The sequence below is a fragment of the Manis pentadactyla genome, chromosome 15 (genome assembly GCF_030020395.1).
Source record: "Manis pentadactyla isolate mManPen7 chromosome 15, mManPen7.hap1, whole genome shotgun sequence".
Lineage (NCBI taxonomy): Eukaryota > Metazoa > Chordata > Mammalia > Pholidota > Manidae > Manis > Manis pentadactyla.
In genome coordinates, this window is record NC_080033.1 from 4,332,855 (window position 1) to 4,354,046 (window position 21,192).

General features: G+C 51.8%; 1 protein-coding gene across 5 annotated transcripts; it reads right to left on the reverse strand.

The window, feature by feature from the left end:
- Positions 1 to 7: 7 nt before the first annotated feature.
- Positions 8 to 12,973, reverse strand: CBLC (Cbl proto-oncogene C). 5 transcript variants are annotated; one of them, XM_057492690.1, is made up of 12 exons: positions 12,348 to 12,973; positions 9,960 to 10,106; positions 9,606 to 9,762; positions 9,238 to 9,359; positions 7,960 to 8,097; positions 5,481 to 5,568; positions 4,750 to 4,881; positions 3,395 to 3,556; positions 3,022 to 3,096; positions 382 to 497; positions 199 to 300; positions 8 to 86 (listed from the first exon to the last, which is right to left on the reverse strand). In XM_057492690.1, the coding sequence occupies exons 1-11, from the start codon at positions 12,698 to 12,700 to the stop codon at positions 264 to 266; spliced, it is 1,527 nt and encodes a 508-aa protein (XP_057348673.1). In that variant the 5' UTR covers positions 12,701 to 12,973; the 3' UTR covers positions 8 to 86; positions 199 to 263. The 5 variants fall into 5 exon arrangements, with proteins under 5 accessions (XP_057348673.1, XP_036741683.2, XP_057348672.1 ...); XM_036885788.2 differs by having other exon boundaries at positions 199 to 273; positions 12,348 to 12,971; XM_057492689.1 differs by having other exon boundaries at positions 3,019 to 3,096; positions 12,348 to 12,969.
- Between the last annotated feature and the right edge of the window lie 8,219 nt (positions 12,974 to 21,192).

Sequence of the window (21,192 nt, forward strand, 5' to 3'; positions counted from 1 at the left end):
ACCAGGCTTAGCATTTAGCAGTTTTATTTCTGCTTCACAAACCCCTCCAGCCCCTGGGGCGCCCTTTAGCAGCACATCTTCGTGCCCTGTGAGGCAGAAAAAGAGGTGGGTTAGGCAGTATCACATCAGGTGGGTGGGGAGGGCAGGACCAGGCCGCAGGAGGGAAACTGGGCCAGGGGTGGGGTGGGGTGTCCTCACCTGGCCTCCAGGCCTGGGCAGTGATCAGGGGCCATACAGGGGCAGCAGGAGGGGTGACTTTCTCTTTAGGAGTTTCTGCAATGGAGGGAGTTTGAGGAGGGGCTGTTGATTTCCTAGGACCAGTGGTTCACTTCCATCGCTCAGCCCCGGGAGTCCTGGACCGCAGCTGCCCTGTCCACTTACTCTGTGGCTCTCTCCCTGGCCTTGGGACTGGAGGTGATTTCCCAGGGGACTGAGGCCACAATCCTAATTGTCGGCAAGGTAATAGGGACCCGGAGTCTGGGGAGGGCCAGAGATGCCTGGAGGGAAGGAGATTTAGAAATGTCACAGTTGAACTGTAGCTCTGCTTCATTTCATAGGCCCAGAGGGGGGTTGGTTACACAGTCGTGGGGCAGTGGGATAGTCTTGACCCTCGTCCATGCTGGTTTTCCCCAAGCACCTCTGGCTCGAGTAGGAAGTTTTCATTTATTTGTCTATCCACTCACCCATCCATCCACCCATCCACACACACACCCACCCATCCACCCACCTATCCATCCATCCGTCCACCCATCCTTCCATCCATCCCACAAACGCTCCCTGAGTATCTACAGTGTACCAGGTACTGTTCTAGGCTGACTTCAGAGACAGCCATGAACCAGACAGACAAAAATCTCTGTTCTCACGGAGCTGATGATCTGCTGAGCAAGAGGCTTATGGTGAGTAATCAGCATATGAACATGGACATTTCCCGGAGTGGGTAGGTGTCCTTCCGAGAACTGAAATAGGCATGGGGGGGGACACTGGCTGGGTAAGGCCTCTGGAAGGAGGGAGACTGAACAAAAGCCTGAGTTCAGTGCTGCAGGCAGAGGCCCTGAGGTGGGTGGTGGGCTTACTGGCCTGCTACAACCAGTAAGTGCTGGAAAGGAGTTTTGGTGGTGGGGGAGGCGGCAGTAGGTCAGAGGTAGGGGGCCAGATCCCCAAGCCTTGGTGCCGTGGAAAGGATGTTGGCTTGAGTTCTTAGAGCCCTGGGGAGCTAGAGGGGGTTCTGAGAGGTGAGGGAGGGGTGGCTCAGGTTACAGACACACAGTCTTGCTGACTTCACCAAAACCCGTGGGACCACGCTGGACTCGTCCCATTTTCCACATGAAGACGCTGAGGACGGGAGAGGCCCCGGTGGCCAGGGAGATGCCAGGGCACTGCTGGATGGCAGTGTTGCCCCCCGTAACGGTGAGTTTCTCAGATGGCGAACAGCGGTGTGGGGGTGTCATAAATCAATCACGAGGGCAGTGACACAGCCCTGTTCGCCCAGTGCCCACAGCAGCCCCCTGCGGCAGGAACTGGCATCACACCCACTTTACAGACAAGGGAGTCAAGGCCCCAGGGGTTGGGGAAAGACGCTGGAGTCTGGAGCCAGGAGCCCGGGTTCCGGTCCTGTCTTTCTCACCTTTGAGCTGGGTGACCTCCAGGTCTTGGAGCCTCACTGTCCCCCTCTTTATATAATAAGAGATCAGACCAGTACCTACCTCACTGTGTTGTCAGGACAACTAAATAAATACATTAAACAGCAGTACCAGACATATTAGCAAGAGTGAGACACCTGCTAACTCTCTTCATTGCGATGGTCCCCTGCTGGGAAGCAGTTCCCAGGGCTGGCTCTCCTGCAGTATGTTTTGAAGAATGAAGGAGTAGGGGTTGACTGGAATTTGAGTCAGGGTTTGGGGAGAAGGGGAAAGGGCAAGCCAGGCGGAGGGCACAGCCTAGGCGAGGGTGCGACCACGTGACCGGAGGTGCCCTGGCAGCCTGCCCTTCCGGCCGTGTCCCCTCGTGGTCCTCAGGGAGCCGGCTGAGTGCCTCCTAATGTTTCCATTTGCTTTTGGCTGCAGGTCGGGATCTGTTTTTAGCTTCCCTGGCTGGTATCCCTGCACCCCCCCCTTTCCTGCTGGCTCTCTTGTTTGCTGTGGTCGAATAATGTTCCCGGACTTCCTGACCTGTTTGTTTGAAGATGGCCTGGTATTGATCGAATCTTGTGTGTACTCAGCCTGAGATGCCAAGAGAGACCTGCCCCTTCCCAGAGGGCCAGGGTCTCAGGAAATCCTGGGGTGGGAGGGAGATGGGTACAGGGAGAAGAAAGCAAGGCTGGGGCTTGCTTAGAAAGTAAGCAGAAGATTTTGGGGTCTCTATGGCCCCGATCCCCAGCACCGTGTTTCTCTTCTTTCAGGATGTGTGGTTTTGATGGTCACCAACCTGAGCTTTTTTCCTCTGAAAAATGAGGAAGGAAACATTTTTGACTTTATAGGGCCATTGGGAAGACTTCAGTTTATTCATTTAACACCTATATATTGAGCCCTTACTATGTGTCAGGCACTGTTCTAGATTCTGGAGATACAATGGAGAAAAAGACACAGCCCTGACTTTGGGAGGGTTACAACCTGCTGATGGTGACAGAAAACAGCAACTGTACAGTCGGCCAGGTGGTGGAAAGGATTGGAAATCAGCATGGTGGGAGCTTGGAGCTATTTTCAATAAAAGAGGGCGGTCAGGGAAGGTCTCCCTGAGGACAGGATGAGAAAGCAAGCCTGGGGAAAGGAGATCCAGGCAGAGGGAACAGCTGGTGCAAAGGCCCGGGGGTAGGGCATGCCTGGAATCCGGGAAGGAGAGCTGGACAGCCAGGGAGGGGGAACTGAGGAAGAGAGCAAGAGGAGAGGTCAAGAGGCGGTGGCTGTTGGATGGCAGAGCACCCTGTAAATGGGCGTGAAGTATGAGCAGCCTGGCACCACTGAGGTACCCTGGGGCGGAAGGAGACCCCCCCTGCCCACCTCAGACCAGCCCCTGACTCACCACCTTCTGACCTTCTCTTCTGGGACTCCTGGGGGACAGATCCAGCTGAGAGGGCAGTGGGGGAGCTGAGGCAGCCACCTAGGGAGACAGAGGCGGCGAGGGCGTATAAGCTGCCGTTATCCTCTCCCCTACGTGTCCTCCTGCTTGGCGTCCTAGCATTCGGGCACAGTTCTAGTCTTTGGAGATATGATGGAAGTAAGACGAATCCTAACCCTCGGGAGGGTTACAACTGGAACAAGCCATAGCCCCAGACCTTTGGGGACCCCAGAGTCCTGTCACCAGCCCCTTCTCCCCCAGAACCAAGGGTCCAGCTCCCAGCCTCCCTCTCCCTCAGACCCAGGAATTCCAGTCCCAGCTTCTGCCTGGCCCTGCTCACCTGCTCCAGCTCTTCCTCCCTGTCTTCCTGGTCACTGTTGTCCCCTGGGTCCTCGGCAGTAGCCCTGCCTTCCGCTGGCCTCCCTTGGAATTGATGGATACTTACGGTCTCTTGGCCCCTGATCTCACATCGGCAGAAGGGGCAGGTCTGGCTGTTGGAGTGCTGGGGGTGGGGAGGGAAATGGCCAGGGTTTGTTTCCACTACACCCCTTGGGACTATAAGAGCCTTTATCTCCAACAGCCAGAGGGCGGGAAATGGAGAGAGAGGGAGGAGTCAGGAAGGGCTGGGGAGGGAGGGGCAGGACGGGAGGTGGGGGCTGGACCAGGGCTGGGGCCAGGAGGGGTGTACCGGTGGGGCCAGGGGGTCATGTGGGTCTGTGCTATTGGCCAGGAAGGCCTGGGACACTTGCCTGGACCGTGTAAACTGGGGTGAGCCCCACGGCCATTCCCTTCCCCCCTGCACCTGGGCCAGTGCTTTGGCTGGACTGGCCCTTGTGGTTCTTATTATGATCGCAGGACACACCTCAGCAACAGCCATCGGGGGACTCTGAAGAACGAGGCCTATTGCTCAGAGGTCCAGGAGGGTTCTCTGCGCACCTCGGACCGCACAGCGAGGTCCCAGGTAGAGGGAGGTGGAGGCGGGGTCTCTGCCTTTATTAGGGGCTGTGCGGGGGGCCTTGGCTTTTGGGCTCACTGTTCATTGGCAAATTTAAAGCATAACAGCAAGAATTTGGGAGCAGGAAGGGAAAAGCTGGGCCACTTTCTAGGCTACTCAGGCCTTTCTTACGGGGAACCTCATGGGTGGGGTTAGTCTGGTTCCTTATCAGGTCGCTGTCATCCATGTGGCGACATCTGTATTCAAGATCGGCATCTTTCAAGTGGGTGCCTCCACGATCAAAAGCTTAATGTCAAACCCTTACATTACAATCAGAAAACTAAATGTCAGGCACCTACACTACACAGGGCACTTTTCCCAGGGGCTTCGTGGGCTGGGATCCTCACTATGGCCCTTGGGAGGTGTCTCCCATCAGCCGCATTCTCCAGAGAAGGAGGCTAAGGCTCAGAGAGGGGAAGCTACTGGCCCCAGGTCACCCAGTGAGGGAAGGAAGGAGCCCTTTCCACCAACAATGCAACTGGAGGAGCAGCCAAGGAGACAGGTGCAGAGCCAGATGAGACAGGGGTGCAGGCCTCGAGGCGGGCTCCCAGTCCTCGCCCCTGAGGGGCCCTGAGCAGACCTCTGCTCTCCCTGGGCTTCAGTTTCTCCATCTGATTGATAAGGCCTCTGGGAGATCCTCTAGGGGCATTTAGCATAGAGAAGGGGAGATGGGGCGGCAAGGCAGGGCAGGACGGACCCACCTGCCAGGCAGCCAGGCAGCGGCTACAGAGCAGATGCCCACACGGCTCAATCTTTACATCCTTGTTGCTCTCCGCACAGATCTTGCAGAGCTCGAACGTGGAGTTCATGGCCCAGTACAGCTGCAGCTGCTCCTGGCAGGCAAGAAGGTGGGGAGGGTGGCAGGGACACAGGTCGGGCCACAGGACGGAAGTCCCAAACCTCTGTGTCAGCCCCAAATCCTTGCAAGTTCAAGGCTGTGTGCTCAGCCGCCTCCTATACGTATCCTGTGTCATGAGGCTTCTTCTCTGGGGTCTACACTCGAGGTTGCCAGACTTAGACACTGAGAATTCAGGATGCCCTGTTACATTTGATTTTCAGATAAATGATGAATAAAATTTTAGGTGTAAGTATATCCCAAATATTGTGGGATATACTTATGCTAAGAAAATCCTTTGTCATCTCTCTCCCTCGTGGAGTGGCTGTGAAGACTAAGGGCTGTACGCTCACATGCATTCCTTCGCTGTTCTGATGATCTCAGCAGTATTGGTTCCTGGTTTGATCCCCATGAAAACCCAGGAGGAATAAGGAGGACAGGCTCAGAGAGGCCAAATGATTTACTGCACATCACACGGCCACCAAGCCAGCACAGAAACCGAAGCCTCTGGGATGCCAGGCCTGACTCCGTGGGAGGGAATGCTGGAGCCAGCGCAAAAGGCGGGTGATGGGCAGGCAGGCACGGCCTGGGACTCACCTCTGACACTTGGATGCACTGATAGGGTTCCGTGTGGCAGAGTTCAGTCAGGTCTGGGTTGTAATTCTTTCCATCTGGGTAGAGGTACCTGGGTGAAGGGGAGAGAGGGGACCGAGGGGACCGTTCAGGACCCCCTAGCCCAGACTGACAGGGACTCCCCAGCTCCGTCCTGGGGCCAGAGCTTCTGGTGAGCATCTGCCCCAAATCCATTGCTGGCTTGGGGACATTTTCTCTTTCCTCATCTCAAATTGGGACTTCCCAGGGCAAGATGCCTGCTCACAACACCCCCAAAAGACACACTAAACCTAACTGACTCAAGCTCTGGAACACAGATCAGAGGAACAAGAATGAGGAAACTGATAAAAATGCAGGCTTTGACTCCCAGAGCATCCCCCATCCTTGAGTCCTCAGGCCTGACTGCAAGAGCACCTTAGAGTCACAGGTTGCTGAATGACCAAACCCTAGTCTTAGACTAGCAGGGCTAGCAGGCCCCCCAGACCACTGACACTGCTTCTTGCTGCGCAGGTGGGGACAGAGGCTCAGCTAACTGCGCACAGCTACACACGGAAGCCTGGAAGGATGCAGAATCAGGCTAGAGCCTGGTCTGAGTTCCGGGCTCCAGGGCAGCCAAGAAGAGGGCCCTGCACCTTCTGGGTCAACCACCCAGGCCATAACTGCAACCTCAGACCAACAGTGGGGTCGCAAGTCCCTGAGGCTGGTGGCTTGGCCTGGCCGCTGGGCCTGGGCCCGGATGCAGCCCTCCCACAGACACTTGGTGTGACCTGGCCTGGGCAACTCTACCTGTCTGGCCTCGGTTTTCCTTTCTGTGAAAGAGACATAATCAAGCCCAAGGCAAAAACTGGTGGGGAGATTGAATAAGGCAGTGCTCATAAAATGGGCCACACCCCACCTCCACGCCATGTACACTACAATTGACCTTAGACCCAGACGGTCCCCTTGCTGTGTGGTAGAAAGCGTGGTGTCCCTTCCCTTCTCTCTGGGCCCTGATTTCCCATCTGTATAATGGTGGTGTGCGTGTGCATGCGTGTGTGTCAGGCAGGGGGTATGTGAACCAGATGGATGGTGTTCACACTTATTTAAACCCTGGAATCCTCTCCTCCAATGAAATCTGACCTGGAATTCAGGACTTTATGGTGGGTGAGTGCCCGTACGCTGACTCTGGCTGCCTGGCTTCAAATCCTGGCTTGTTAGCTCGGCAGCTGTGTGACCTGGGCAAGTGGCTCTGCCTTGCTGTGTCCCAGTAGTCAAATAGGGCTATGAGAGTATATACAATAGATCTTCATTATTTGTGGATTCTGTCTTTGCAAATTCATCCCCTTGATAAAATGTACCTGTAACTCCAAAATCAATACTTGTGGCCTTTCTGTGGTCATTCCCACCATCTAAGTGGCAAAATAGGTGAGTTGCCTGATGGGCATGTTTCCAGCTGAGGTTGAAAGAGGCAACACTTAGCCCTCCTGTTTCAGCTCCTCTTACTGTAAACAACTGTTCTTTTCACAGTCTGTTTAGTGCCATAGTTTTTGTATTTTTATGCTTTCTGTCGGTGACTTCACTGTGTTAAATGAAGCAGTGCTGGGCGCTGTCTGGTGTTTCCCTAAGTGCAAGAGGCTGTGATGAGCCTTACAGAGAAAACGTGTGTGTTAGATAAGCTGCATTCAGGCATGAGTTCAGCTGTCGGGCAGACTTCAGCGTCAATAAACGAAATGTACTAAATAAGGTGTCTGAAAACAGAAACACACATAAAGGTTATTGTGTAGTGAGTGGTTGATAAAAATGTGACTAGAGTCTTGCAGGAGCCTAAACCTGTATTTCCCCCTGGAGCAAGGGCTCAGTCTCCACTAATTCAGTGTTTGCAGTGACTTTACAGAACTACCATAAATAATAAGAATTGAGTGCATAGCTATTTCTTATCTTTCTATCTCTATCGTATATCATCTCGTATCTCATATCTCATATATTATGCCATATCAATACGACTGATAGGAAGGTTCTGGTTCAAGGTCTGGGCTGAGACTTGGGAGCCTCACCTGGCTTTTTTTTCCCTTCCCCTCCTACCCAAGGTGGCTTCTGAAAGAGGGGCCCTGGGATAGCCAAGGTTACACGGTGAAAACGCAGGCCCAGCCGTTTGCCCAGTTCTTTTGCTGCTTTAACAGTCTAGATTCTAGAACAGGATGTAGATATCTAGAAGCAAAAGCTCTTGAGCACAATCCCAAGGAATGGAGCTGCCAGGGTTGCACCGACTCCCCACACACCCCACCATGCTGGCTCTGTGCAACCTAGAAGTGTGTCCATTCCTCAAGATGCTTGTCTGCCACCTGCTGGAACACTATAGTATTGCAAATTTACCCCGGCTCTGGGAACTCTGTGCCCACCCACGTGTCTTGAGCAGTGCTCAACATGCACCTCCTTTCGAAGTACATTCTGCTGACACCTTCCCCCTGCCAGGATGGCAACTCACAAGCCGTCCTTCTGTCCTTCCAGGAGTGCCTTGAACAGGGGTTTGTTGAGAGGGATGGTCTGTAGGATGCTGCCATCTGCGCTCACGTATCCAATGGCCCACTGCCCCAGGCGAGTGCAGCTGGGCCGGAATATGTAGCTGGAGGAAGAGGTAGGTAGGATGGGGTGAGGGAGTGGTCACCACCGTCCCTCCTGGGACCTCCCAGCCCACCATCCTGTTGGGGATTCAGGTGACTAACTTCTTGCCCCCTTATAATGCAGCTTCCCACTTTTTAGGCAATGAAGGGGCAGATCCCTGTGTGCCACTACAGAGGACACTGTTTATACTTGTTCAGCTCCTCCTCCTCCTTTACTGGGGTTTAGACAAAGTTGATTCTGGCTTGGCCAATCAGTTCATTTCAGGACTCTGACCATAGTGACAGAAGTCAGCCCTGGGACTTCCACTGATACTGGAAGCATCAGGAGGAGTGTACCTACTTCTACAGAGGTTGCTAAGCCAACGGGGTATATAGCTGGGGCTTTTAGAAACCATTTGCCATCATGAGGAGAAATCATGTCTGAGAATGAAGCTTACACAAGGAAAGCAGACATGGGGGATGAACAGGAACTGATTCCTGACAATAGCACATGAGCACCTGGATCCAGCTGTGCCTGAAACCCCATGCCTGGTCTTCTCAATTATGGGAATTAATTTGTCCCTTTTTCCTTCCCTTTAAACCAGTCTGAGTTGTAACAGGAAGAGTGCTAACACACTCATCTCACTGGGGGTCCTGCACCTCAGCCCTGCAAAGACGCACAAATCTGACCTTTTCTTCCCTAACCCCTTGATGTTCTAGGTAGCCCAGTCCTTCAATGCTTAGCCTTCAGGGAGTTCCCAACAGCTCAAAACTCCTCACGTGAAATAATTTAAGGGGGATGTCTGGTTTCCATTCTCTTGCCCCAGCAGGTATGCATGGGGTCATATTAAAAATATTTAATAGGTGTTACAGCATGGACTCTGATCTGTCAGAAACAGACCTTTTCTTGGCAGGTCCCCACACCGGGTATTGTCCCTTTAGCTGCTGGATTGGGGGAGGGTCCAGAAGGTCCCAGCTGGATGAGTTGGGCTGGCAGGGGCCACTCAGCTTCCTAACTCTGAGTCTGTAGCACTCTGGGGCCCCAGGCACCTCAGCCCTTCAGTCCTCACTCTCTGAAGGATGTCTAGGCTTCCACCACCGCCCAGCCCAGGCTCCAGGCCCGATCACCCGGCAGCCTCCTCCTACTGAGGCCTGGCCCCTACCTGCCTGGCTTGTCTCTGAGGGCCTGCAGACGCACTTGGACCTCGTCGTATGTGAGGAAGGCCATGTAACCCGGGTGGTTGACTGCCAGGAGCTGCCAGTTCTTGAGGAGGGTTGGCCATGGCTGGAGTGGCACAGTGCTGGGGTCAGTGAGAGTCCAAGGAAGTAGCTTACAAACCCAGCCATTCGGCTCACACTCATGGTAGGCCTCAGAAATCTTTGACACAGAAGATCCCAGACCCTTCTTCTCCCAGGATCCATGAGCCTGAGACCCCAGCCCCACCCCTCTCAGACCCAGGAAACCAGGTTTCCAACCTCTCCTTCCCTGCAGAGCCAAGAGTCTGAGCTTCCAGCCTTGGCCTTCCCTGACCTGGAAGAGCCTGGTGAAGATGTCAAACTCGAAGATGGACACGTGGCCGCTGCAGGTGAGGTTGATGGTGGAGCGCAAGGCCACGGCTGTGAGGCCTGTCTCCACGGGGTGGCAGGTGCACAAGAGTGACTCAAACTCCACCCAGGGCAGCACACACCTGGGGGAAGGGGGTGGGGGGACACAGCTGAGGCCCCTGGCAAGACCAGAATGGCAAGACCTCTAGGAAGGGGCAGCTGAAGCCAGGACTCCAGGGTCTGAGGAGGAGGGGCTGGGGGCCCGGCCTCCTGGGTCCCTGGGCAGGAACAAGGTGAGGTTTGAGGAGCTGAGGGATTCCAGGGGCAGGTCCTCACTCACCTGGCTCCGCAGTGACCCCTCCAGAAGGTATGGGCCGGGGCCTTGGTGAGCTGGTAGGTGTGTCCGCAGTACCTTCCCCCGGGGAAGAGAGCGCCCAGCTCCGCATGCATGTGACTGAAGATGAGGGCCAGCTTGGCCAGCTGTCGCCTACGGGGATGGGCTCTGAGAATAGGGCTGGGCCTTGGGGCTCTCACTGACACCTCCACTGGCTGCGGGGAATAATACCCAGAGGCACCGGACCCCCAGAATCTCTCTAACGTATCAGGGGAGGGCAAAAGTCAATTCCAAGACTCCCTGTTGCCTCCCCTCTTAGGACCTCGGTCTCCTCATCTGTGAAGGAAAGGGAGGTGCTGCCTGAAACCCATGTCATTCTCCAGCAAACAAATCCCAGCCTCCTCCTGCAGCCCATGGGGCTGGAGGAGAAGCTGCACCTAGTCAGAGGCGGGGCCCACTGGGGCTGAGGGCATTCAGGGTGGTCTGTGTGCAAGTCATGCTGGAGCCTCTTCTTGGTTTTAGCCTCACCGGGTGACGGACCCCTGCTTTTACCTGCTGGCTGCCTCCCTGGGGTACTGATCAGGACGTGGCAGCGGCAAACAGTAGCTCTGACACTGAGCTGTGTGATTTTTGGCAAGTTCCTTTTATCCCCCCTATGTGCCTCAGTTTCCTCAACTGTGAAATGGGCATAAGTACAGGATAAGTACGGCCCCTGCCTCACAAGGGAAGTTAGGAGGATTCCTACATGTCTTATGGGCACACAAAATGTCTAGCACACCCAGCATGCAGTCGGCACCGAGTACATGATAATTATTATTATTGTCCTTACTGTTGTGTGTTAATAATCTCTTTGAGGCAGGTCTGTAGGGTTCCTGATACCTTTTTTAGGACCACTCCTCACAGTTTCTAAGCAACCCCCTTGCCAGAGTCTAATATGTAGCCATTATCCACACATGTGGCTGGTCCAAACTGATGTGCTCAAAATGTGAAATACACTCCAGATTTTGGAAACTTAGGGCAAAAGATGAAGAAAGAAAAGAGCGGACTAACTCATTAATCGTTGTTTTATATTGACTATAAATTGAGATGATAATATTCTGGGTACAGTGAGTTAAAAAATGTTATTAAAACTCATTTCAGTTAAAAAAAGTTCTTTTGTAATATGTCTACTAGAAAATGAAAAACTACGTTATGTGGCTTGCAGCACATTTTAGTGAAGAGTGCTGGTCTGGAATCTCCTTCAGAGAGTTGCTAGGACCCCCGTGACTCTGAACACCCACTCAGACACTGAGTGCCTAAGAATCTGAGTTTCTAGAACAGTGATTCTCAGTGGGGTTATACCAGCCTTTAAGGAGCTTCCAGAAATTTACTTGACATAGTGATTAGGGTAGGGAGGTGAGGCTGTGGAGAACAACTGCCTCCAGCAAAATATGCCCATATCCCACTCAACTTTCCAATGTCCCATCAGACATTTGTGAATGTAGAAATTCACTAATAATAAGCCAAGAACTCAATTTGCAAATTTTAAATTTATACTAAATTTTACAGACGTTCAACTGTCCTATATATGGAGGGGTAACTATTTGGCAACTCAATAGTTCTCCATGGAAGTACGAGTGTCTGACTAGTCGATCCTGCCTTCCAGAAAAATTGTAGCTGTGCCTTAATGCTTTCATTTGAAGTATAGATAATTTTGTTATGAAGAACATTCCTTTTATCATTCCCTTATAAAATACAACTTGGGCTGTATATAGTGATTTTTAAAGTAATTATGGGTAGCTTAGTGATTTAACCTATGTATTTCATTTCAGGATGAATGTAAGGAGTAACTACAAAATATTTACTTTATGGGGTTGAGAGCCTCTGGTCCACACCATGTTCTGGGCTCTGGGCCTCAAACCTCCACTGCCCCTGTCGCTCAGCAGCCCGCTGCCCAGAGTTCAGGGCCAGAAGCAGAGGCCCACAGACAAGCTCCAGGTCCTGAGCTGGCTGTGCCTCGGGAACCAAAGAGCAAGTGGGGCCTGTGAGTACCCCAGGCAAGCGGCCCATGCTCCGCAGATGTCAACCCACTTCTCAGGCTGGAAGTTCCCTGGGGTCCGCCCATGCCCAGGATGTGTGTCTAATGCCTCTGGGAGAGTGAGGCAGTGGGAAGCCAGCTGCTGGGGGGACAAAAATGAGGGGAAATGGGCTGAGGCATAGGTGCCCAAGGAAGGAAAAAATGAGGTGGACTAGTTTTCCAGGTTTCCTCAGGGAGAACGGGCTGAGACCAGGACTCCTGGGTCCGGGGGAGGAGGGGCCGGGGGCCTGGACCCCTGGGGCTGGGGGAGAAGGGGCTGGAGGCGTGACCCTGACCTCACTGGTAATCCCAACTTTGGGGCAAGGACGTCAGCTCACCTGAGTGTGGTGCCCTCCCGGAAGAGCTCGTCGTTGACAGACCTTTGGCCCCGCGGTGGCAGCAGTGCCGCCACCTGCTTGCTTTTGGCCTCTAGGTTGGCCAGGTAGATGGCAAGAAAGTCCGTCGCCCCGCCGGGACCTTCGGGGCCGCCTCCTCCGGCCGCCCGCCGGGCGTGGGCCACCTCGCGCAGCAGCAGCGCGGTGCGGGGCAGTAGGTTCCGCAGCGACGGGGGGCTCGAGGCGAGCCGGGGGTCCCCGCATTGCTCTTCCAGGCGCTGCAGGAGCTTCACCGCCCGGCCGAGCGCGCGGGGCTCTCCCCACTGCCGCCCCCGCGGGGCCGCCGCCGCGGCCATGGGTCCCTTGGGTGCCCGGGACGCCGTGTGCAGCGGGGAGAGGCGCGGTTCCGTCCGGCCCAGGATCGGGGCGGGCCCTGGGGAACCGGGGAGGGCACAGCAGTTACCTGTGACTCCAAGGGGCACGAGGGCTGGGGGCTCTGGCACCTGAGTTCCCTAGAGGTGGGGTACGAAAGTCATCCCCAAAGGCGAGCTGGATGGGGCGGCTTCGGTGGGTGGGGAGACGAGGACACTTTTGAGGAACGGCAGGTAGGAAGCCCGCGCCCCTGCTGGGCGGGGCTGAGGGCTGGGTCCCTAGGTCTCCTTGGAGGAGGGGTTGAGGGAGACCTGGGAGTTTTACTGGGGGCGGGGGCAGGACTGGGAAGTAGCGAGACGCTGCCAGGAGGGGGGGCTGGGACATGCATTCCAGGGTCGTGGCTGAAGGTTTAGGATTAAAGGTTGGAGAGCGGGACTTTCTGGAAGGGTCAGGGAGCTAGTACGATCCCTTTGCCCCGGAAGGGCAGTGTGACCAGACCCCTGGGTCCCCTTGGAGCAGGGGTTGGGAGGAGGCTGTGTGAGGAAGCAGGAATTTGGCGACATAATTCCTGGGTCCCCATCACGGCAGGGGCCTGCGGGGAATCCAGCTGCAGGGGAGGCACCCAGATTGCCAAAGGAGATGAGAAGGTAATTTGCAACAATGCATGGGCCGAACGCGGCTGCGTGGCGCAGGGCGGGAGCGGCGTGGTTGATCCTCGACCTGCTCAACCACCGGGATGCGCTGGGGGGCCTGGCCGTCCCTCGGCCCCAAGGCACCCGGGGCACGCCCCTGGGAGCCAGGGCTACGTCCCAGGAGACCTGGCTAGGATCTATCACAAATATGCAGACTTAGAAAATTTCGAATCAGAGCATAACAGTAATACCTAACACTTCGCTCTCTGTCGGGGCCTGTGCGTCAAGCTGTAACTACCAGAATTCTCCAATACCCTTTGAGGTGGAGAAGCGAGGAGAGGGTTTAGGGTAAGAGTTTGGTCCTCCCATCGCACCCCACTCCCCTCCTCAGCCCCCACCCTCTACCTCTTAGAATCGGAGAATCCTTACCTTGTGGAATTTTCGACGTTCCATCTCAGACGAAGCAGAGACCCGGTTTTTGCTGTCAGGATGGCGGGGTCGCTCTCCCAGCTCCTTGCGTTCCAGCCCTCTCCGAGCCTCGGTTTCTTCCTCCCGAAAATAGGATGAAAATCCACTGGGCAAAAATTCACATTTTTGACTGTGCAAAGTTTTGACAAGCATTTGATGGAGGTGTAAATGGACAAATTCGTCGGCAGCATTTATGAAGCCTTTGACAGAGCCGGGCTGTTGCCAGCTACACCCTTCAAAGCTGTGGCTTACGAACACTTCCGTTCACATCAGGACATCATACACTTGAAACAAAAGAATTTCACAGGATAATCCACAGTTGCCCCAATATGTGCGTGTGCTATAATAGCTTCCATTTAATTCCATTTCATTAAAGGAAAAATCGTGTTTGTAACCCACTAAATTGATTTCACAACCCACTAATGGATCTTGCGGGCTGTTTGAGAAGCACTGCCCAAAGAAACCCTGAGAGACGTGTTCAGGGATGTTAATTGCAGCTTTGTCGGAAATGGAGAAAACTGGAAACGGAAGTGTCCATCACTAAGATAAGGGATGAATAAATCGTGGTACACTCTCATAAAATTCCCACATGGCAACTTCAATGAATGAACTATATACATACACCAATAGCATGAATCATAAAAACGTAATGATGAGTGTATTGGTTGAGTAGTGCACCCCGCCCCCAGATTCATGTCCACTGGAACCTGTGAGTGTGACCTTATTTAGAAATAAGACTTTTTGTAGGTGTAACCAAGTTAAGATGAAGTCATACTGAATTAGGGTGGGCCCTATGATTGGAAATTTGGACACAGACACAGGTAGACGCATGGGAAGAAAGCCATGTGATGTTGGAGCCAGCAGTTAGAGTGGTGCATCTATAAGCCAAGGAATGCCAAGGATTGCTGGCAAACATCAGAAGCCAGGAAGAGGCAAGGAAGGACCCTCCCCTACCGCCTGCAGAGAGAGCATAGCCCTGCCAGCATTTTGATTTTGGATTCCTTGTCTCCAGAATTGTGAGCAAACAAATTTCTGTTGTTCGAAGCTACTCAGTTTGTGGGTCTTTGTTACAGCAGCCCTAGGGAACTAATACAATGGCAAAAGAAAAAAGAAAAAGCCAGTGCAGAAAGATTAGTACAGTACCATGCCATTTATACCAAATTTGAAAGCCTGTAGAACCAATGCTTTATTATCTGGGGAGGCATCCTTTTGTGATAATAGTATGAAAACATGGGGGGGGGTAATGCTGACACCAAATGCAGGTTGTGATGCAGGAAAAAGATGGCATCTGAGAAGATATACTGGGACCTTAATGATATCCTTAATGCATTCATTTTAAAAACCTAAATCAAATACAGCAATGGGGTTAAGAGTTCATATAGTTGCAGAGTGGATACAAAAGCAACGGATGATATGAAAAGACACTCAACATCATTAGTCATTAGAAATGCAAATCAAAACCACAGCGGATACTACTTCATATCTGCTAGGACAGCTATAATAGAAAAGACAGACAACAGCAAGTATTGGAGAGGCTGTGGAGGAATTGCAACCCTCATACCCTGCCAGTAGGAATGTGAAATGGTGTAGTTGCTCTGGAAAACAGTCTGGTAATTCCTCAAAAGTTTAAACATTGACATACCATATGACCAAGCAAATCCACTCCTAGGTAGTTATCCCAGAAAATTAAAAACATATCTGCACACAAAGATTTATGGTAACAACCTTAAATATCCATCAACTGGTGAATGGGTGAATTAAACACAGTATACCAGTGCAACGGAATGTTAATCAGCCAGTAAAAGGAACAAAGCACTGATCCACGCTACAACACACATGACCCTCAAACACATTATGTCAAGTGAAAGAAGCTAGTCACAAAAGACACATATTCTATGATTTAGCTTACATAAAATGTCTGGAATAGGCAAATCTATATATAGAGAAGGGGTTGCCCAGGGCTGAAAGAGGTTAGAGCAAATAGGGAGTCACTATTACTGGGCATGGGGTAAAAAAATCAATGTTTTATAATTGATTGTGGTGATGATCGCACAGCTCTTTGAATTTACTAAAGTCATTGAGTTGTACACTTTAGTTGAAATATATGGTATATACATTGTATCTCAATAAAGCGGTTTTAAAAAAAGGAGGGAGGGCCAGAGCTTAGGATAGCCACAAGAGGGGGCCCTAAGCACAGGCTTACCTCCCCTTGGGAACAGTTTCTCAGGCCTTGCCTCCGGAGTCCGCCCACACTTTGAGACCCTGGCCACGCCCCAAGGTTCTGACCACACCCCTAGACGTTAGCCACACCCTAAGGCCCTGGTCACCTCCCAAGATCCTGTCGGAAGCAGCCAATTCGCCCTTCCAACTCCCCGAACTCTGACCACAGATAGGTGCACAGACTACGGTACTCGTAGAAAGAGCTTTAAAACCAAAGACTTATAAACTGACTTTAAATTTGCAATCCTTTTTTTCTTTTTAAACTTACAGAAAATTTGCAAGAGGAGGAGGACAAAGACGTCTTGTATACCCTTCACCCAGGTTCATCAGTTGTTAACAGTTTGCTTTATCATTGCTCTGTCTTCATTTTTCCCCCTGAACCATTTGAGAGTGAGTTTCAGACTTATGCCCCTATGCCCTTAAACACATGTAAGGACATTTGCTGACACAGTCACTGTACAGTTAGCCACTTCAGGACATTTAGCAGTGACGCAGTATTGGCATCTAACAGCTCAGCCTATATTCAAATCGCCAATTTTTCCCAAAGTATACTTTAGAACAAAGCGTTTTTTCCAGTCCAGGATCCAATCTGAGGTCCTGCATGGCATTTAGTTCTCACGTCTTCTCAGCCTCCTTCAGTTTGGTGCAATTGGTCAGGTTTCATGAAGTGACATGTTTGAACATTACAGGTTAGTTCTTTTGTAAGATGTCCTCCCAGAGTCGGGTTTGTCTGGTGCTGCCTTGTGATTAGATTCTGCTGATGGGAATACTCCAGAAGTCAAACAGTGTCCTCAGAGAAGGCACACGATGCTGGTCATCCTTTTATGGGAGGATGAATTCCATCACTTGGTTAAGAGGAATCCTGGAATCCCAGACTCATAGACTCACCAGATCAGTTTTTTCCCCTCTCTGGGCCTCAGTTTCCCTTTCCATGAGTCAGAGTTTGGTGTACATGAGGGTCTGCAAACACTCAGCAGATGAATTTGGTTCTGTTCTCATGCTCTTGATTGTCTTTTTGGAACGGCGCCAGCTATTTAAGATTTGGCAGATATCACATATGCACCTGAAAGAGACATTCTCCGACTGTCTGGGTTTACCCAGGGTGGTGATAACAAGTGAAACTTCACAACAGGGCCTGGGGCCCCCGAGAAATGCGCAGAAAGTATGATCTCTGGCTTGAGAATGCTGGGCCTGTCACAGATGACAGCAGTCCTGATGGTGGTGGCTGAGGCATGTATCTTAATTCAGTGAGATCTGGGGGGCTGGAGACCCTATAGGTAGATGAACCTCCTCTCTCTTCCTCAGAGCCTGACCCTCTCCAGGGGAAGGGGTGGGGTGTGGAAGGACACGCACAGTCCCAAGGTCAGGAGGCAGATGAGAGGGGATTTCCATGTGTGGAGAAGCCAGATCCTTTGTTTTAGAGAAGTAACTTACCAAGGTCAAAGCTGGGTGCAGCTCCTGAACCCAGGGGTTGTTTCTCACACAGAGAGGCACATCACCCGCCGCCTGGACCCACAGGCACAAGGAGACTCCAACACACACTCCAGGCTGATAATGTACCTGGCACATGCACTCTCATTATATTCTCATCAACTCATCAACCTTGGGAGATGGGTGTTATTCCCATTTTACATATGAGAAAACTGGGGCTCAAGGGCATGAAGTCCCTTTGCCCAGGGTCATGTAGCCATTTGCTAGCAGAGCGCTTGTGTGACAGATATACTTATTGTCCCTCAATAACCGTTCTCCCTTCTTCCTTTTGTAACAGACCCTCAGAATTTTAGCTGGGTATATGTTGCCCTGATAAAACTACCTTTCCCAGCTGCTCTTATGGTAGTGTACATGACTAAATTCTAGCCACTAGAATGTGATGCGTATGACTTCTGGGTTGGAGTCTTAAAGGGCAGGGACATACACTTGACTTTCTTTTTCTTCTCAGTGGTTGGAATGTGGATGTGATGGTGAGAGCAGAAGCAGCCACATTGGACCACATGGTGTAAGTGTGAGGTGAAGGCAGCAGAGTAGCAAGGTAGGAGGAGCCTGGGTCTTTAACATTTTCAAGCTATTCTAGCCCCAGTGTTAACTGGACCTTTACATGAGAGAAAAACAGACTTCCATCTTATTTAAGCCATTATATTTCTTTGGTTTTTGTTACAACAGATGAATAAAAATTCTAGTTAATACACACATCTAGGCTAGGAACTTGTTATCCCATTTTTTTTTTTATCAGGACAGAGAGCAGGTCGCATTATCTCTGCATACCCCCACCCCCAGCCTCCAGTCTTCAAAACCAGTTCCCAGGTGATAACAATAGCAGCTCCTATTTATCAAATTGTTTCTCAGCACTGTGCCCTGTTATAAGCACTGTACACAATTCATTCGTGTTTAATCCTCACAGCAACCCGGCATAGTGGATGCTATCATTGTGTCTTCACTTTTACAGATAAGGAAACTGAGGCTTAGGGCCATAAAGTCATCTAATCAAGGTCACACAACTAGGAAATGGAAGGGCAGGGCTCAAACTCAGTTCTGACTCCAGGGCCTGTGCCTTCAGTCACCCACCCATCTGTTACCCTACACCTATTTCAGTAGCACACACAGGTGCACATGCTACTTAAACCAGTCCATCCTACACACACTTTATAAAATAGACACACCACACACAGCTTTCCTGTGAGGCAAGGGGGCCCAGCGATTATGGCCATGGGCTTGGACCGGAGACTTGCTCTCTCTGAATCTCAGTTCCCTCATCTGGAATACGGGTGCTGTCTTCGTCAATAAATGGCTGCTAATATTTGCATTTCTGTTCACCCCCTGGTCACCCAGCATGACAGGGGACCACAGACAGCCGCAAAGAATTGCAGACACAGTAATGCAGTGGGGAAGGGCTGAGGCTCACTCCTACCATCGCTCTCGGGGGCCTGCTAGGTGACAGATGGTGTGCTGGCAGCAGCAGGGAAGGAGGCCCTGGGCTGCCTTCCCAGGGCTCAGGTCTGCTGGAGAGGCAGCCACTGCATGTGACCTTACACATGGGGGACTATCGCATGGGGTGTTCTCACGCACAGCTGCTTGCAGGGCCCAACAGCCACCCTCTGTAGTGGGTTGGATGGCGGCCCCTTGCAAAGATACATCCCCACGTTAACCGCCAGAACCCGTGCATGTGACCTAATTTGGAAAAAGGGTCTTTGCAGATGTAATCAAGGTAAGGACCTCAAGATGAGATCATCCTGGATTATCTGGTGGGTCCTAAACCCAATGACAATTGTCTTAAAGAGACAGAAGAGAAGACACAGACACAGACAAGGCCATGTAAAGATGGAGGCAGAGATGAGTGACACCTCCACCAGCCAAGGCAGGCCTGGAGCCGCTGGAAGCTGCAAGAGGCAGGAAGGCTCTTCTAGACTCTCCGACAGTCTTTACAGGGCATGTGGCCTTGCTGACCACTTGTATTCAGACTTCTGACCTCTAGAATTGCAAAAGAATAAATGTCTATTGTTTCAATCCTCTTAGTTTGTGGCCATTTGTTACAGTGGCCCTAGGAAGCCAATATGCTCTCCAACCCAAGCAGCTACAGTCGCTGTCACCGTGTCACTGTTGCTCAGAGGCAGGTTCGGGAACACCGGTATGTGGTCACAAAACACACACAAGACTCATGGTCATCTGGGTGAGGGTGGCAGGCTGATACCAGTCACCCCAGCAGAGCTCACCCAGAGGTACACGTGCACGATGTGTGCACACGTGTACACCCCTCCACACACACAGCCATTCATGCAACCCAACAGTGTGTCTCCCAGGAAGACATTAAGGCAGTTGGCTCCACAGACATAACATGTTATAGAGTGGTGGCAGCAGAAATGTTCACAATGGCCAAGCCCGTGAACAGCCAGAGGCCCAGGGAGGCCCCAGGTTGGAAAGAAAGAGCACTCACCATCACTCAGAAACACACAAGCCTGTGGTCACTCATGAAGACCAATAGAATGGGACTAAAGTTGCCAGCTTGTCCCCAGGACACCCCATTCATCAAGGCTGAAGGCAGGGGGCACCTATAAAGGTCCCAGTCCTTCCTCGGGGTTCCAGCTTGTCCTCACTCTCCCCCACACCCGTTTTCCTTTCCTGATGGTCAAGTCCCTATAACAAATCTCTCAATCATCTTCCCACCTCCTAGGAACCTTGCTTTTCTGATTGCAGCTGACCTAGGGGCAGCTCGATAAAGGCTCCCAAGGAGAGAGTTCGACTTCCTAATCCCTGAAATCTGTGAATGTTACTTTATATGGCAAAAGAATTTTACAGGTGTGATGAAAGGATTTTGAGATGGAGAGATTATTATCCTGGATTATCTGCATGGGTCCAGTGTAATCAGAGGGTCCTTCTAAGAGGGGAGCAGGGACGTCAGAGTAGAAGTGCAGATGGAAGCAAGAGATTAGAATGACACAAGGAAGGGGTCAGGAGACAAGGAATGCAGGCGGCATCCAGAAGCTGGAAAATGCAAGGGAGCAAATTCTTCCCTACGACCTCCAGAAGGAACCAGCCTGCTGACACCTTGACTTTGACCCAGTGAAAATGATTTTGGACTTCTGACCTCTAGAACGGTTAAGAGAATAAACTGTGTTAAGACACTGAATTTACGATGCTTTGTAACAGCGGTAACAGAAAACAAATGCAAACCCTGATTGATATGTCAGAGACACTTCCACAGTCAAAACACAGACATTGTATGTAGGCACGGGGGCCCTGGACCCACAAGGTGAGGCAGTCACATAGAAACAATCACACGATGACCGCAGATCTCACAAATGTTACACATGCAGAGTCCCAGAGACAGCCAGAGTCCCACTGCAGTCAGCTGTGGTACCACAGGGACCCACAAAACTCAAAATCCCTCAGCAACACATACTATGTGTTTCCAGGGTCACTATGGAATTCAAAAGGGCCCCCAGAAAGATGTTACATACCACGTCATCCTCAGAAACAATGGCACAGTGACACAGTGACTGAACACTCACAAACATACTGGGAATCAATCCCAGAGTCACCCACTGGTCACTGTCAGTCTGGGAATCAAAAAAGGTCACTCCAAGGAGTCAGCTGGATACGGCGTACGGTGTGCACACACACAAACACAACTCCTCACGAAAAAGGTCCAGCCAAGCTGGGGA